Below are 15,072 nucleotides of genomic sequence, written 5' to 3' on the forward strand. Positions count from 1 at the left end.
CAGCTTGGGATTTGGTTTGGGTTTGGGCTTCATTGAGTTGCTTGACCACACAGGCGTCCAACTCCAACTCCTACTCTTACCCCAATGCCTCCACCAGTTCTCCAGCATTTATAGACTTGTCTTGGGCTCATTTATCCTGGTCCACAAACTAGCACCGAAAGCCCCCACGGCGCTGCTTAATGCGAAGGTCCTGTTCAGGATGCCGCCTGCATGTGGCCATTTGTTTAGGCCCTCTATGTGTGTGGTTGCGTCCAAATGTGTTCAATTAAGCGGTAATAAATTGTTCATTTGCTCATTGGTGCGCACGGCCATTACAGAAACAGTAGAGTCAAGGGGAAAGGATCTACGGCCGGAGGAGACATTGTCGTCACTGTAATATTTCATGGCGACCAGCAGCGTACGTTGATGCATATCCTGCCATTAGCAAGCCTTTTGCATAATACACAATTAATTTTGCACAAAGTTGTTATTTTATTAATTGTTTCCATTCGTTTATTTCTTCCCCTATTCCCCTTCGATCACAAGTTGGTTAACCCAGAAAACCTGCCATTTTGGCCTGGCCCAAAACAATATACCCTCGGTCTAGAAATCATCAATAGCTGTGGGAAGACTTTCTGACCAAAAGAGTCAGCCTCAAAACGATAATGGTAAAGGCCCTCTTCATTTACCACTTTTCCCATACTCAACCCAAAAAGTGTGGCCAAGACCACACTGACTTCACTTCAAAATATAAATTTTGCGGCTTCTGCTAACGAACGAGTGCCAAAACAGACATCTGCCCCCTCAAAAAACCCCAAACCCCAATCCCAAACCCAACCAATGACCTCTTTTGTTTTCTTCGGGCAAAGCCACACATGTTCGCAGAGGAGTGAATGTGTCAAATGTCACACAGCCAAGAAAACCGAGAGACAATAGCCGCAATGCCAGCCAGATATGTACGTACTTGTCGGTCGGAAGTTGTTGGAAAATGTAAAATTAACAATGGATTATGTTCGTCTTATGTTTTTTACTCTCTTTCTGGCTTTTTAGTTTCCCTTTTAACATGTCTTTGGAAATTTCAGTCAGTCAGATGAAATATATTCCATTTTAAAAACGATTGTAGGATGATGTAAAGTCATAGAGCAACTTTAGGTATTAAAGAAGGCATTTAAAGTTTATAATATCAAAACTTAAGGAAGTTAAAAATTCATTAAATTTGATACTTTTGTGTAGTTTGTGTGTAATACACCTAAAAACAGATAACATCGAGTTACTTATGTTCTCTTGTTAAGCAATGTCAATAGGTGATAGAAATTTTGATGAATTCCCACACCAGGCTTTCATATGCAAATGTGTCTACCTGGGGAGGAACAACAGTGGCGTCAACAGGACCAAAATCAATTCCCGTCGTTCCACCCAAGGTGCAATATCCCCGAAGCAAAGTCAAACGAAATTAGTTTGCTGCTCATAAAACTTTTCCACGAAGTTTGCGCTGACTGCCCACATCCATCCCTATACCATGAGTCCATGCCCACTGCCATCCTGAGGGTTTGGGTAAACTTTCGGGGGTATGTGTGCATATAATAACTTTTGGCTTGCCTTCGATGGGTGGATATATTGGTGGGAGGATATACTGTACAGTGTGGGGCGAACACTCACCGGAAACCTTGTTACCCTACATGGTTCTTCACCTGAGATCCGAAACTTGAGACATGAAAAGTTTTTTGCGCCTGACTGGCTGGCTGGCCAGTGGGTCCCAGAGCTTTAATTGTATTTCAAGTTCCAGGTTGTAGTTGTCTGTTACGCCCATTCCGCCCACTCTTTTTCCCTTCCCCGCGCACTTCAATTTCCATGCGTGATAAATGGCAAAAATGGAAAATTCGTTCGCTTTTAGCTCTGCGATTCGCTGTCCGCGCTGGAAGCAACATTTCAGGGCTTTTGTCTTTCAATTTGGCCCAAAAATCTCTTTTGGCCAGTTGTGGGGTCATTTGCCGAGACCCACCATATCCACCCACTTTTTTCTTCGCATGTAATCGCCATGTTTGCTTTTGCGTGGCATAGTTTTGTAGGGCAACGCACATAGCTGGTTTTGGGATCTAATCGGTTAGACTTATGCATATTCGTACAGTGAAACCTAGACAAGGTTTCGTTTTTTAAAGTCGCGAATATGATTTTTAAAGAGATTTTGAAGTGAGAAGTTGGATTTAATGAACTTGAATGCCTATCTAAGCAAAGAGAAAGAAAGATGGCAAACCACTCGTTTTTAAGTTTAATTTCTAAATTAAGAAAATCTTTAAGTTTTCTTTCAATAGCAGCTATATTGACTGTATCGTTAGATAACGATTAAAATTGGCTGTCTTGACGGGATTTACTGTGGTTGTTTTACCCAGACTGCGCCGTATAATTGGGCTAACGTGTTCTGCGGGCGTAATTCATTCTGTTTATATGCTCTCGCTCTGGTCTAAGCTTAGATTGTTGAAAACTGAAAAGATTTAATTTATTTCAAGTGCGAGCGAAAAGAGACTTCACTTTCCCAGGGATTGGACTTGGGTTTGATGCGTTGGTTCCGATTCGCTTTCGAATTGCATTTATTCGAACGTTTCAATTGCTTTCCGTCGGATTCAATCTTCGAGTGATTTATTGTGTTGCCCGGAATACCCATGGAGAAGGATGAGGGAGTGGGGCGACCCTTGGGGAGGGGGACTAGGATGGGAATCGTGATTGCGTTTGCCTAGGCATAACAATTATCCACTGTTTATGTAAACGAAATCAATAATTAAGTAGCGAACGAAGCCCTGAATTAGTCGCATTATAAACCCGAATCTATACATTAACTGTAAACAGTTCTATAATTATGTCATTACTTGGCATAACAAATACTGCGTGTTCGAGTCTATAAAAGAACTCTGCTTAACATTTATTCGATTAGTTGGACGTTGGAAAATGAAGTTCATGAAGTACGCAGTCTTCTTTTACACTTCAGTGGGCATTGAGCCATATACAAAAGTGTCAAAGCCCCAGAAAATCAGTTTGTGGTCCAACCTCCTCTTCTGGGCCAATGTGATAAACTTAAGTGTGATTGTCTTTGGAGAAGTCCTCTACCTAGGAGTAGCCTTTTCCGATGGAAAGTTAATCGACGCCGTCACTGTCATGTCCTATATCGGATTCGTGATCGTGGGCATGAGCAAGATGTTCTTTATCTGGTGGAAGAAACCCGATCTTAGTAATATGGTCAAGGAACTAGAGGGCATATATCCAGAGGGCAAAGCTCAAGAGGAAACATATCAGTTGGAAAGATACTTAAAATCTTGTTCTCGGATTAGTATTACCTATGCGCTACTCTACTCAGTGCTTATCTGGACCTTCAATCTGTTTAGCATCATGCAATTCCTCGTCTATGAAAAGTGGCTAAAAATCCGAGTGGTCGGCCAGACATTACCATATCTGATGTATTTTCCCTGGAACTGGGAGGGAAATTGGTTATATTACCTCCTGCTATTTTGTCAGAACTTTGCAGGACATACCTCAGCATCGGGTCAGATCTCAACGGATCTTTTACTCTGTGCAGTGGCTACTCAGATTGTGATGCATTTTGACCATTTAGCAAGAGTTGTGGAAAATGAAGAATTATCTAAGGACTGGGAAGAAAATTCGAGATTTTTGACGAAAACTGTTCGATATCACCAGCGTATCCTTCGACTGATGGATGTCCTTAATGATATATTTGGGATACCACTTCTCCTGAATTTCATGGTCTCTACCTTTGTCATCTGTTTTGTGGGTTTCCAAATGACAGTGGGGGTCCCGCCGGACCTCATGATTAAGCTCTTCTTGTTCCTTTTCTCGTCGATGTGCCAGGTGTACTTGATATGTCACTATGGGCAGTTGATTGCTGATGCGGTAGGGGTTTATATTATAAAATTATTTATTTATTTATATATTAAATTAAAATATTTCTAGAGCTCTGGCTTATCAATCGCAGCCTACAGACAGAACTGGCATAATGCAGATATTCGCTACCGTCGGGCTCTGGTTTTCTTTATAGCTCGACCCCAAAGGACAACCTATTTGAAGGCAACAGTGTTCATGAACATAACAAGGGCCACTATGACTGATGTGAGAGATGGTATAGTTTGATTTGATCTTTAAACAATAATGAATATTTACATTTTTACAGCTTCTTCAAATATCCTACAAGTTTTTTGCTCTACTCCGTACCATGTATATTAAGTAAGCAATTTTTTATTTAGTTACTTAGAAAAATATGTATTCTTATTAAAAATTGAAAAGAAATATATATGGGTTTAGCAATCAAAGTAGAATCTGTAATAAGTATTTTTCAGCAGTTGATAAAATTCCAGGACTTCTTCATATAAGCATATGGTATGACCTTGAATCGTTGCACCTGTTAGGGCCAAACACGCAGACGCTTGCCAACCTTGTCCCTCAACACATAAGCATTACCCACAAATTAATAGTCAGTTATTATAATCTAATACCATATTAATCACATTTGATTTGGCTATAAAACCACTGAACCTTCTGTGAGAAATTCATTTAAAAAGGTACAACTGTTTGGATAGGTTCGCGAAAACTCAAAGATGGAAAAGTTCTTGAAGTTCGCCAACTTCTTCTACACTGGTGTAGGAATACAACCATATGCCAAAACTGGAGAAACTGATAAGGACAAGCTAATAGCCCGAATTGTGTTTATGGCTAATGTAATCAACTTGACCTATGTTGCAACTTCTGAGAGCATTTATGTTTACATTGCTTACAATGATAAAAAGCTCCTGGAAGCCGTCACTGTGATGTCTTACATTGGATTCGTGATTGTGGGCATGAGCAAGATGTTTTTCATTCGAGGAAAGAAGTCTGCCATGACTGAAATGATGAAAGAGTTGGAGGAGATCTATCCAAGGGGTAAAATCGAAGAGGAAAAATATAATTTGCCCAAGTATCTTGGCACCTGCTCAAGGATCAGTCTCACCTACTCCTCGCTGTATTCGGTTCTCATCTGGACTTTCAACTTGTTTAGCATTATGGAATATTGGATCTATGAGAAGTGGCTTAAGATTCGAGTGGTAGGCAAAACGTTGCCCTATCTTATGTACATTCCCTGGATATGGGAGGATAGCTGGTCGTATTACCCTCTGCTCTTCTCCCAGAATTTCGCAGGATATACTGCAGCTGCTGGACAAATCTCCACGGATCTGTTACTCTGCGCCGTGGCTACTCAGGTGGTCATGCACTTTGATTATCTCTCAAATACCATGGAATACCACGAGCTGAGTGGGAACTGGGAGGAGGATTCTCGCTTTATGGCAGATATTGTTAAGTATCACGAGAGGATACTTCGCCTGGCAGATGTGGTCAACGATATATTCGGGGTTCCCTTACTTCTTAACTTTATGGTGTCCTCGTTTGTCATCTGTTTTGTGGGCTTCCAGATGACTGTTGGCGTTCCACCGGACATGGTTATCAAGCTGTTCTTGTTCCTGTTCTCGTCGATGAGTCAGGCCTACTTGATTTGTCATTACGGGCAGATGGTGGCCGATGCAGTAAGTTTGGGTTTAAAAAAGGTTTTTTAATAAGTTTATTTTCATAGAGCTATGGCTTATCGGTGGCTACTTATAATCAAAACTGGAACCATGCTGATGTACGCTATAAACGAGCCTTGGTTATCATAATATCTCGAGCGCAGAATGTAACCTTTCTGAAGGCCACTATCTTCTTGGATATAACCAGATCCACCATGACAGATGTAAGATAGAACCCATATAAGACCTAAACTTATATATTTGAATGGAGTCCACTTTTTCAGCTGCTTCAAATATCATACAAGTTCTTTGCCTTGCTGCGGACGATGTATGTCCAATAGGGATGACCAGAGAAGAAACCTCAATTCCTAATCCCCTCTCTATGTGGCCCATACAATGCTTTCAAAGGCTCAACGCGAACTTAATTATGCGGAGGCACGAGCTCCACACGCATATCCACATGTCCATTGCTGCCACGACATAGGGGAAAAAACGTAGTAATCTTTTTAGCGAGCAGCGAGTAGCGAGCTCCCACTGAAAAGGCAATTCTACGGCTCCACTGGAGAGCGAGAAAATATGTTGCTACAAAAGAAAATTGCAGAGTACATTTTACACTTCACTGCACACAAGTTGCGCTTATGAGTTTTCACTGCTTGTTATGCTCTAAGTTAAGGAGAACTCGATTTTCCTTGGAAAAGGATGTAGAAATGCTTTTGAACTCATCTTTGATTAAATGAAACAAAAAATCGAAAAATATGTTATGTTATAAAGAAAGGACAGCCTTTAATATTAATACAAATCATGGGTAAATCTGAAAGTATCCTTAACTTATATTACTTTCAAGTACTTATGCCGTATTTCTAGGGTACCTGCTACTTCGATTCCTAAGTTCGTTTCGTTTGCTGATGGTGTAATATTTTTTTACAATTTCGAGTTTGGCGTTTGGAGAAAAGTGGAGCAAGAAAATGAGAAAAAAGGGGAAAAGCTCCTTCTTCTGGAGGCAGTGGACAACAAAACCGTTTGATGGCATCTAATGCAGTTTTCCCATGATGTGTGCCTGTGTGTGTGTGTGTGTGTACGCACTCAACAATATTAGCAATTTATGCGCTGGAGCGTGTCCTGTGAAAGGATGATGGACGGAAGAAAGAGACGAGCTTGGGACAGGATGTGGGCGTTTCTCACATAATATTTTCATTTTTGACGGACTCCGACCACACCTGCATAGTTATTGTTTGAGAAGGCCGCGTGCATAAAATTTATTAAAACGTATTTTTTGTGGCCCAGAAATCCCCAATTCAAACCAGGGACCAGAGAGCGTAGACCCTGTCAATTTCCCTAACCCCGAACGAGACATATTTTCCTGTGTGTCTGTGTGTGTGTGTGTGTGTGTGCAAGGTTTATTTCCTTATTTATTTTGTGTTCTTTATTTTTTCTACTTTGCTCTGTGCGCTGCGGCTCTTTTTGGGGATTTATTTTTCATTTTTGTGAAATTTTTATAAAGCTCCAAATGTGCTACAATTTAATTTCTGGTCACGTTTTGGGCGATTTCCAAATAGCAACAGTTACAACAGCAAGTAAGGTTGGAAAAGTCTTTCAATATCTCACGCTGTCATATTGCATAATTTAAGGCGTCCCTAAACATGGTCACGTTTATTATCATGTTTATATATGTGTGTCCGCCTATATGTCTATCCCGAAATCCCATGGCCAGGTCGAAGATTATATCAGGTGAAGTCAATTACTGATACTGTCACGGTTATCCTGGCGCCATGCAAATTATCCTCGGCCCGACAACGATTCCAAATTGGCCTGCAACTGTGTGGCAAACCGACGAATAATTAAATAATATCATTTATGATAAATCAATAACAAATTAGCTAATGGCCAATAACGTAACTAAGTCTAGTGTGGCTGATAAGGGTCGTGAATATTACCGAATTACTCTGATGCATTTGTGGTAGGTGATTACCAATATATATGATAGCTTTGTACAAATACTAATTGAAAAATAATTATATATTAACAAAATGCCATTATAAAATCATTAAAAATTAGCTAGTTTGTTGCCACATTTTCAGCTGTATATTTGTTATTAAAATTAAGAGGATAACAAAGTTTTTAATTCATTAGTCAAGGATATACTCGATTTGAATGAAACTATTATCCACTTACTCCATCGTCGCTATGAGGGATTTCACTGCGATTTCCTTTTTATTTCCTCAATTTTCCATTTTAAGGCCATGAACAGCCGAATGGCTATCAACATAAACATTTCTGTCATTTATGGGCAAATATGAATTTACATTTTCCATGCAAAATGCATCGTGACCAGCAGAGTGAAAGGAGAAATTGGCAAAAAATCATTTCTTTTTTCTTTTAGCCTGATGTCGCTTTTCACCCGCTCACAATGGTTTTTGGCCCATTCCTCTGGCGGTTGTTAAGTCCACTTATCAAAACGTGCAAATAACTCAACTCCCGGGATAGGGACAAACACGTGATGGCAACTGGTGTGCCAGTGGTGCCACCAGTGCCATGATGACCCAGTGGAGCGTGTTCAATGGCCAATTGGCAAAAAACCGTTGCCATTGTTGCACAAAAGCTGAGGATAAAAAACAAAAATGGGTGACCCAATCGCTGGACAAACTCGGGCAGTGCATTATTGTTGCCACACTGGCGCTGTGCTGTTTTTTCAATTAGCTGCCATTAAATTGAATTCAAATATTGAAACAATATGTTGCCAAGCAGCCCCCTGTCGCCTTTCCCCGCCAATTTTCCCACCAATCGTGGGATTTTAGTTTTGGCTTAGCGGCAATCTAAGCCCCTCCTGCATAACACCCCGCATTTTACGATCTAGTGTGATTTATTGATTTTGAGAGCAGTTTTTCTTGTCAAAAGTTGACTGCGGCTCATACGCTCGAATGTCCACAGAAAAATACTAAAAAAATGGCCACACGAAAATCGCACCGAAATTTGTTTAGATTTTCATTTAGTTTTCGCATCAAAGGAATCATTCTATTTGGTGTTGGGTGAATGTGTGAAAATCCACACGTATCTATATGGAGAATCATTTTCAATAGTTCCGACTCTCTCTCTTATATATATAAGTGAATAGATTCTAAATGGAGACTAAAAGCCTCTAAATTAGTTTGCCTGTGTTATTACTCATACGCCGCATTGATATTTTTATGGCCTTGCATTAGGCAAATGGTATGGCATTCAATGGAAATGAAAGAGTTTTCCCATGTACGATTTTTTCGGAAAGAAAACATTTGTTAATGGGGTTTCCCATTTTGTGGTTGCTGCTATTTTGAGCTATGATTTTCGATGATTTAACGTTGGCTTATTGATTTCTTATAGGCCATTAATAGTGGATTGACTTGGCCAACTAATAGCCTTCATATGCGAAACGATTTGTCAAGGCGAAGGTTGGTCTGCCTTTATCTGGATAATTGTGACACTAATGCCGCAGCGATAGACAGAATCTATATAAAACTTATACCCAGCAATCACTAGAATTTATCAAATGCGAAAAATGTGACTCGGCGGATTGGTATAAGGATGATTCTTAGAGGGGCAGAGCCAAGAGCAGAGCTTAGGCCTTAAGTAGATTTCTGAGCCACACACACAGACACACAAAGCGGGCACAAAGCAGCGCTGAGATAAGCGTGGGGATTTCATTTGCTCATTACTCAACAGCTTACAAGGAAGCGGCGGGGTGGGGCATTACCATGAGCCTTTTTGCCTTCTTCGGCAGAAAAGGAAGTAATAAGAGTGCGGCTGCGAGAGCACATAAGAAATGCATGTGCACATAATTCATTTTTTATGCTGGATTACAGCAGCAACAAAAATGATGGCTGCCTACAGTTACACGGCGCACCTACACCTACAAACCGCAGCACTAGCACAGACACACACACTCTCTCACTCACACTACTATGCAAAAACTTGTGAGAAGAACATTTAGAGAAGGTGTATGTATGGTCGTATGTGTGTGTAGATGGAATGGGTGCTTGTCATCGTCTGCAGCTCTTGCAGCGGAAACGGAAGCGACATCCAAGTTTATGTTAAAGTTTGATGCAAAACCCCCAAACTCGCACATACTTACACTAAGCACTAAGACTATATAGTGTAATTTTTTATTATTATTACTTTATATAAATGATTAAAGGAGATTGCATGAATATTTCCTTTACTACAGTATGTTTAATAATTATAATATTTTATAATTTAACGTCTAGCCATAAAATGCCATTTTCCAAAGGTAATAAATCACACTTTTCATGCAATTTTCCGCAGTGTAAGTGCCCCGATATATGTGGACGGGAAAAGTTTCGCTCCGTTTTCTCCTCGTGTTGACTTTTGTGGCTCCTTTAAGTGTTGAGACTTGCGGTGGTGTCCGTTGCATGTGTGTGCTGCAGGTGGAAAGGAAATTAAATCAGCCTCGTGTGGCATGCACATCATTAGTATGTATAGAGGCGCCTCAGGAAAGGCCTGATGATTATGATTGCTGCTACTGCAGCTGGCGGTGTGTGTGGGGCATAAGACTGCGACACCTTTCTTACAGCCAGTAGAAGAAAATTGAGTTTGCATTAAAGTGGCAACATCTTGATTAGTCGTTGCATACCAAATTGACTTCGTCCCTATGTCCATATGGATCCGAAAGGCAACATCATCACCACCCTTTTGGACAGCTGACCAAACAGCAAATGTCAAGCGAAAGGCTTTCTCCATTGGCATCCGATTCCCGATGGCTCTTTGTCTGTTTGTTTGTCAGCTCAAAGCGTTGAAAGTGGACAGGAGCGGCTCCACTTGCTCCATCTCCTCCTGCAGCTGGTCTATTTGCACACTGATGCATTTGTCGCCTAAGCTCCTCCTTATGACATTTATTTTTATTGACTGCACTGCAGGCAGAGACAGCGAACGCAACTCTATGGAGACGGAGAACCGTTGCCCCAACTCTAAACTGTTTGTCTGTGGCACCCGTAAGAGGCTTGGCTGCCAGCTTTAAAGCGAGCTGCAAGCCGATGGCCCAGGTTATTGTATTCAGCCAATCGGTGCACTGAGAATAAGCCAATATTCTCATTAAAGTTCAATTCAGGCATAAAATTATCTAGTTTATAATTTTAATATTAATTGTTTTCTATTAAATATAATCTAAATTTTAAATAATTTGTTAGTTTTCCAATAAGCTTTATCGATCTAAATAAATATCAGAAATATTTATTCGCAGTGCCGAACCGGTGACTCCTATCAGTGCTTCTGATATGAGAAATGTTCGTGTTTGTGCAGCAAAATTCATAATTCAGTGGCAGAGACACAGCAGTGCGTGGCTCCATCCTCCATTCTTCGCCTGCTCCTCCTCCTTTCCTGCTGCTCCTTTTTGGTTCCCTCTTTGTGTCGTGGTTATTTATGCATTTAACGAGCCAAAGGAGCCCGGCCAACGGAAATGAGTTGAACTTATTGCTTGGTGTACGGGGAACGCAGGAACTCGCCTCTTTTTTCTTATTCACCTGTACTCCTGTATCTCTCTGTGTGTGTGTGTGTGTGTGCGCATACCTTTTGTTGTTTAATTAGAAAAGTGTTTCGAGTAAACTCTGAACTGACAATCCCAATAGATACAACAGTATTAAGGATATTCAACAACAAAGGCATGGAGTAATTTCATTTTTGTTGACAAACTCGAGGCTTTTGTGGCATGCCACTAAGACGACCATACCCCAAAATGCCACGCCCACTGTCAGCTATCAATGAAAATGCAGGCGGTCAGGACAGGCGCTCCTTTTGTTGTTAGTTGTTGTTATTGTTGTTGGCTGTGTTGGCTCAGTTTTAATATCATTTTCGTTCCACTCCAGTTGGCATTTTAATTTAAGTTTCATTTTCAATTTAAGACTTTGACTTGCCAGGGCACTTGCATTGCGGCTGCATCATGGCAGTAGCCCCTACTCCCTCTCCGCCCTTTTGTTCTTCGGGGTTTCCTTCCCTTTGGAAAAACACCATAACCCTCCCCATCCCCATCCCCATCCTCATCCTCCATTTTGTCCCAGTTGTTTTGTATTTTCGCGCTTTCACGCTCGCCTTTGTCTGCGTTTGTGTTTCCCGCTCGGCAGCCATTTGGCGGCCATTTTAAATTTATTATTTGTATTTGCCGTTGTGGTCGTTCCAGGCGCTTTGTTGCGGTCCACGCCCATAATCCACCATCGCCCCCGTCACGCCCCCTTTCGCCGTGGCCTTCTTGAGCTTGCATTTTCAATTAGAAAAACTTTGCATAGCAAATGCCTGACAATAATTGCACTTGTCGGCATGGGCAGTGGTGGTGGTGGTGGGCGGTGGTCTTAAGAGAAAGGGGAAAAGGAGGGGCGTGGCTCTTGTGTTTTGCATAATCAGTTAACGAGGCAACGATTCTTGTTGTAATTTCTTTGATGTAATTTATTGGCAGATTTTTAATTAAAACTTGGGACCAAGTCAAAGGCATGGCAAGCCTTGAGTCATAAATTTGCATTATTGATAGAGCCCAGCCGAATTATCCTGTGGCAAGGACTCACAGCTCGTCGATTGATTAATGGGGTATAGCGGTTGGGATCCATGTGTCAACTGCTTACTCCTTAAATTATGGCTATCCCTGGCCCAGGATCAGGCGGCAGGTGTGCGTGTTTCTGAAATTCATGTCAACCCAAAATGACCCATCCACTCAGCTGCCCCTTTCAACAGTTGTTTTTCTGGGTCCTTGACTAAATAGGCCAAAGGTACGTTCTAGTTTTTAAAAACTAAAAAAAGATAAAAGAAAAGATAATCTTATAAACTGTTTTAAAAATTCTTACAGATACCCAAAAAAATCTTAAACTTCTACTTCTAGTTCTTTTTTTTACCCCAAATTTTATAATAATTAAAAAGAAAAGAGTTTTGAACACATTCTGTTAGCAACTTTGTATTTCATTTCAACACCAATTCGTATGTGATGAAATCGCAAAAGTTGGCGAAAATCGGAGCATTGCGGTTGAACTTTTTCCAAGGTGCTCACTGATCTGTGTCATTTTCCTTTGAGTTTTCCCACAGTTGCGCTCCATTTCAGGTGACATCCCTTGGGGTTCTCTGCTATCTCCCTCCATTTCTTTAGTTTTCTAGATGTCTGAGAGTCAGTGGAGCATAAGGAATATGTGCCACAAATCATTACCAGCTGAGACCCAGGGAGGTTAGGATATATCTTCCCTGATGTCCCTTTTTCTTCTACTTTGTGTGCGAGTGGCGGTGTTTGTGCATTTGTGTGGGGGCAATTTGCATTGGATTTTATGGTAAACTTGTGGCAAATTTTCGGACCATCAACAAGACATCAGCATCAGCGTCAGCAGCAACAGCAACAGCAGCGCCTTGGCAGAGCGCATCAAAAACTCGGCGACAGCCAGTGAATGCAACACCAAAAAAAAAAAAAACAGCAACAGCAATAACGACCACGAGGCATTTGGCGAAAAATGCAACTGCTACAAATTATGTGAATTATGCGTTCGGCTGCCGCATGCGTTTGCATAAATTTCCCAACTGCCAGCCAGCATTGCTTCAGGCACTGCAGCAGCAGCAGCAGCAGCAGCGGGATAGTTGGGGTGGCAGTCGGTCGACGACTAGGATGCAACATTCGTGGCGCGCTTGCCACATATCTTGTCTAACAAATTGCATTCGAGTGTTTAACATGCGCCCAACAGGCGTTGATGTTGATGTACGAAGGATGCGAAGGACTTTTCCATGTTTTGTGCCCGACGAAGGGGCGACGTTCGCTGCAGTGGTATTGGTGGCAAGTGTTACACTGTTACCGCAGCTGCCGCTACAAGCTGTATATCTCCCTTATGTGCGTGTGTCATAATTTACTTTGAAGTGGCATTTATGGTCGCCTGTGGACGGTCGATGCCAAAGTAGGGATGCTGCATCACCAGCAAAAAACCCAAAATTATTGCTGCAAAATTTAAATTGCCACAAACGAAATCAAATCAAATGCGGCAAAAATGCAGACACACAGTCACGCACATATATATGTATATATAGAAAGCACAAGTACAAACAAGCACACCACAATTGCATGCATAATTGCATCAAATGGTCAAAAATTTGATTTGAAAATGTTGCTGCATACTTTCGGGCGCCAGTCGCTCAGCTGCTGTGGCCAGTCGAAAGTCACACGCAAACATCAAACAGCCCCAAATTGTGCAAATTTAATATGCAATAACAAACAGGCAAATATACACACACACACACACACCCGCACACAAACATCCAGAAAGACCAATGCAAAAACACAAACACATTGGCTCGCATCTGAATTTAATTAAAATTCGCAGTTATTGGCCGAAAGTATCGAAGCACCATTTTTTTTTTGCCTCCCTGGCTATTGTAATTAAATTAGGCTAACAGGGACACACTGACACACATTCATACAGCGTGACACAGATACAGTTGCAGATGGCCACTCATAGACAGGGACTCGGTTGGGCCACTGATTGCACAAACAAAACAGACGATTTAATTACAAATTGAAATTAGACGCCGAAAAAAACTTATGAATTGGATAGGAAACATGAGTTTCTAGGGAGTAATATGATAGATAACTAACTGGCTGACAAGCAGATAAATAAACAACTTACAAACGTTTCAAAATGTATGCCTTTCTAAGTGATTTCAAACACAGAGTAACTCCAATGCCAGTGTGGATTTTCTAAACAATAATAACTTGTTTATTTTATCCACTTTGTTAAGAGCTCTAAATTGCATTTTAATGGAGATGTCTACCGAAATAAAATGTGCACTTAAAACCATAAATAAAAAGAACCTAAACAAGCTAGTTAAACAAATATCACCTGTCAAAACTATTTACCTAAACGTACAAGTACATATGTTCGGGATCAAATGCATTAGCTTGGGGCCCAGTATTTGCGATAGGTTTCCGGGGGTATTAGCTTTTTAGTGCAGAACGTGTAAATAATTATAAGCCCAAAATCGGCCACCAACTGTCAGCGGTTGTGTCCAATGCGTTTTCCACTTGCATTTAAATTATGCATTCGGATGAATAAACTGAAAAATATATACCAACATTTGTGTATTTGTATTCGTCCATTTATTTATAAATGATATGTTTACACTAATCGAATGCAGGATGACTGCGAAGCGTTATGGAATCGGATCAACTTAATTATAGTTGAACTCGCCGCTGTTGCCGTGTCGCCGTGACTCTTAATGCAGACCACAAAATAAAAAAACATACATGGGAGTAGTGAACCGGAATCCGAACCATTTTGGCAAAACATTTCAGCCCGGCAAATATTTACATAGCAAAATAATTATTATTTAAAATTTGACGCCTACTTGGGTATTAAAACGCTCAAATTGGATTTAGTTACCAAACATTTTTCCATCTGCGGCTTCAACTTTTGTGGTACATTCTGAGGTTGCCTAAACTTTTCATTTTCTCATTTTGTTCCCTAAGCACTTCAAACAAATCTAGGCCTAGTCGACAAAGTGTCTCTTGGAAAAATGTTGACAAATTTTAATTACTTTTTAGCAGCTGGTTTTC

The 15,072-nt window shown here is 40.9% G+C and overlaps 2 protein-coding genes across 2 annotated transcripts; both read left to right on the forward strand.

Moving 5' to 3' along the window:
- The first annotated feature begins 2,922 nt into the window (after positions 1–2,922).
- On the forward strand, positions 2,923–4,213 carry LOC108109430 (odorant receptor 85c). The gene is made up of 3 exons (XM_017217930.2): positions 2,923–3,879; positions 3,940–4,095; positions 4,157–4,213. Exons 1-3 carry the CDS (start codon positions 2,923–2,925, stop codon positions 4,211–4,213), a joined length of 1,170 nt encoding a protein of 389 aa, XP_017073419.2.
- Positions 4,214–4,580: 367 nt separating this feature from the next.
- On the forward strand, positions 4,581–5,860 carry LOC108109438 (odorant receptor 85b). Its single transcript, XM_017217939.2, has 3 exons — positions 4,581–5,540; positions 5,588–5,743; positions 5,804–5,860. Exons 1-3 carry the CDS (start codon positions 4,581–4,583, stop codon positions 5,858–5,860), a joined length of 1,173 nt encoding a protein of 390 aa, XP_017073428.1.
- The last annotated feature ends 9,212 nt before the right edge of the window (positions 5,861–15,072 follow it).

This window comes from Drosophila eugracilis, unplaced genomic scaffold (assembly GCF_018153835.1).
Source record: "Drosophila eugracilis isolate 14026-0451.02 unplaced genomic scaffold, ASM1815383v1 contig_47, whole genome shotgun sequence".
NCBI classification, from domain to species: Eukaryota; Metazoa; Arthropoda; class Insecta; order Diptera; family Drosophilidae; genus Drosophila; species Drosophila eugracilis.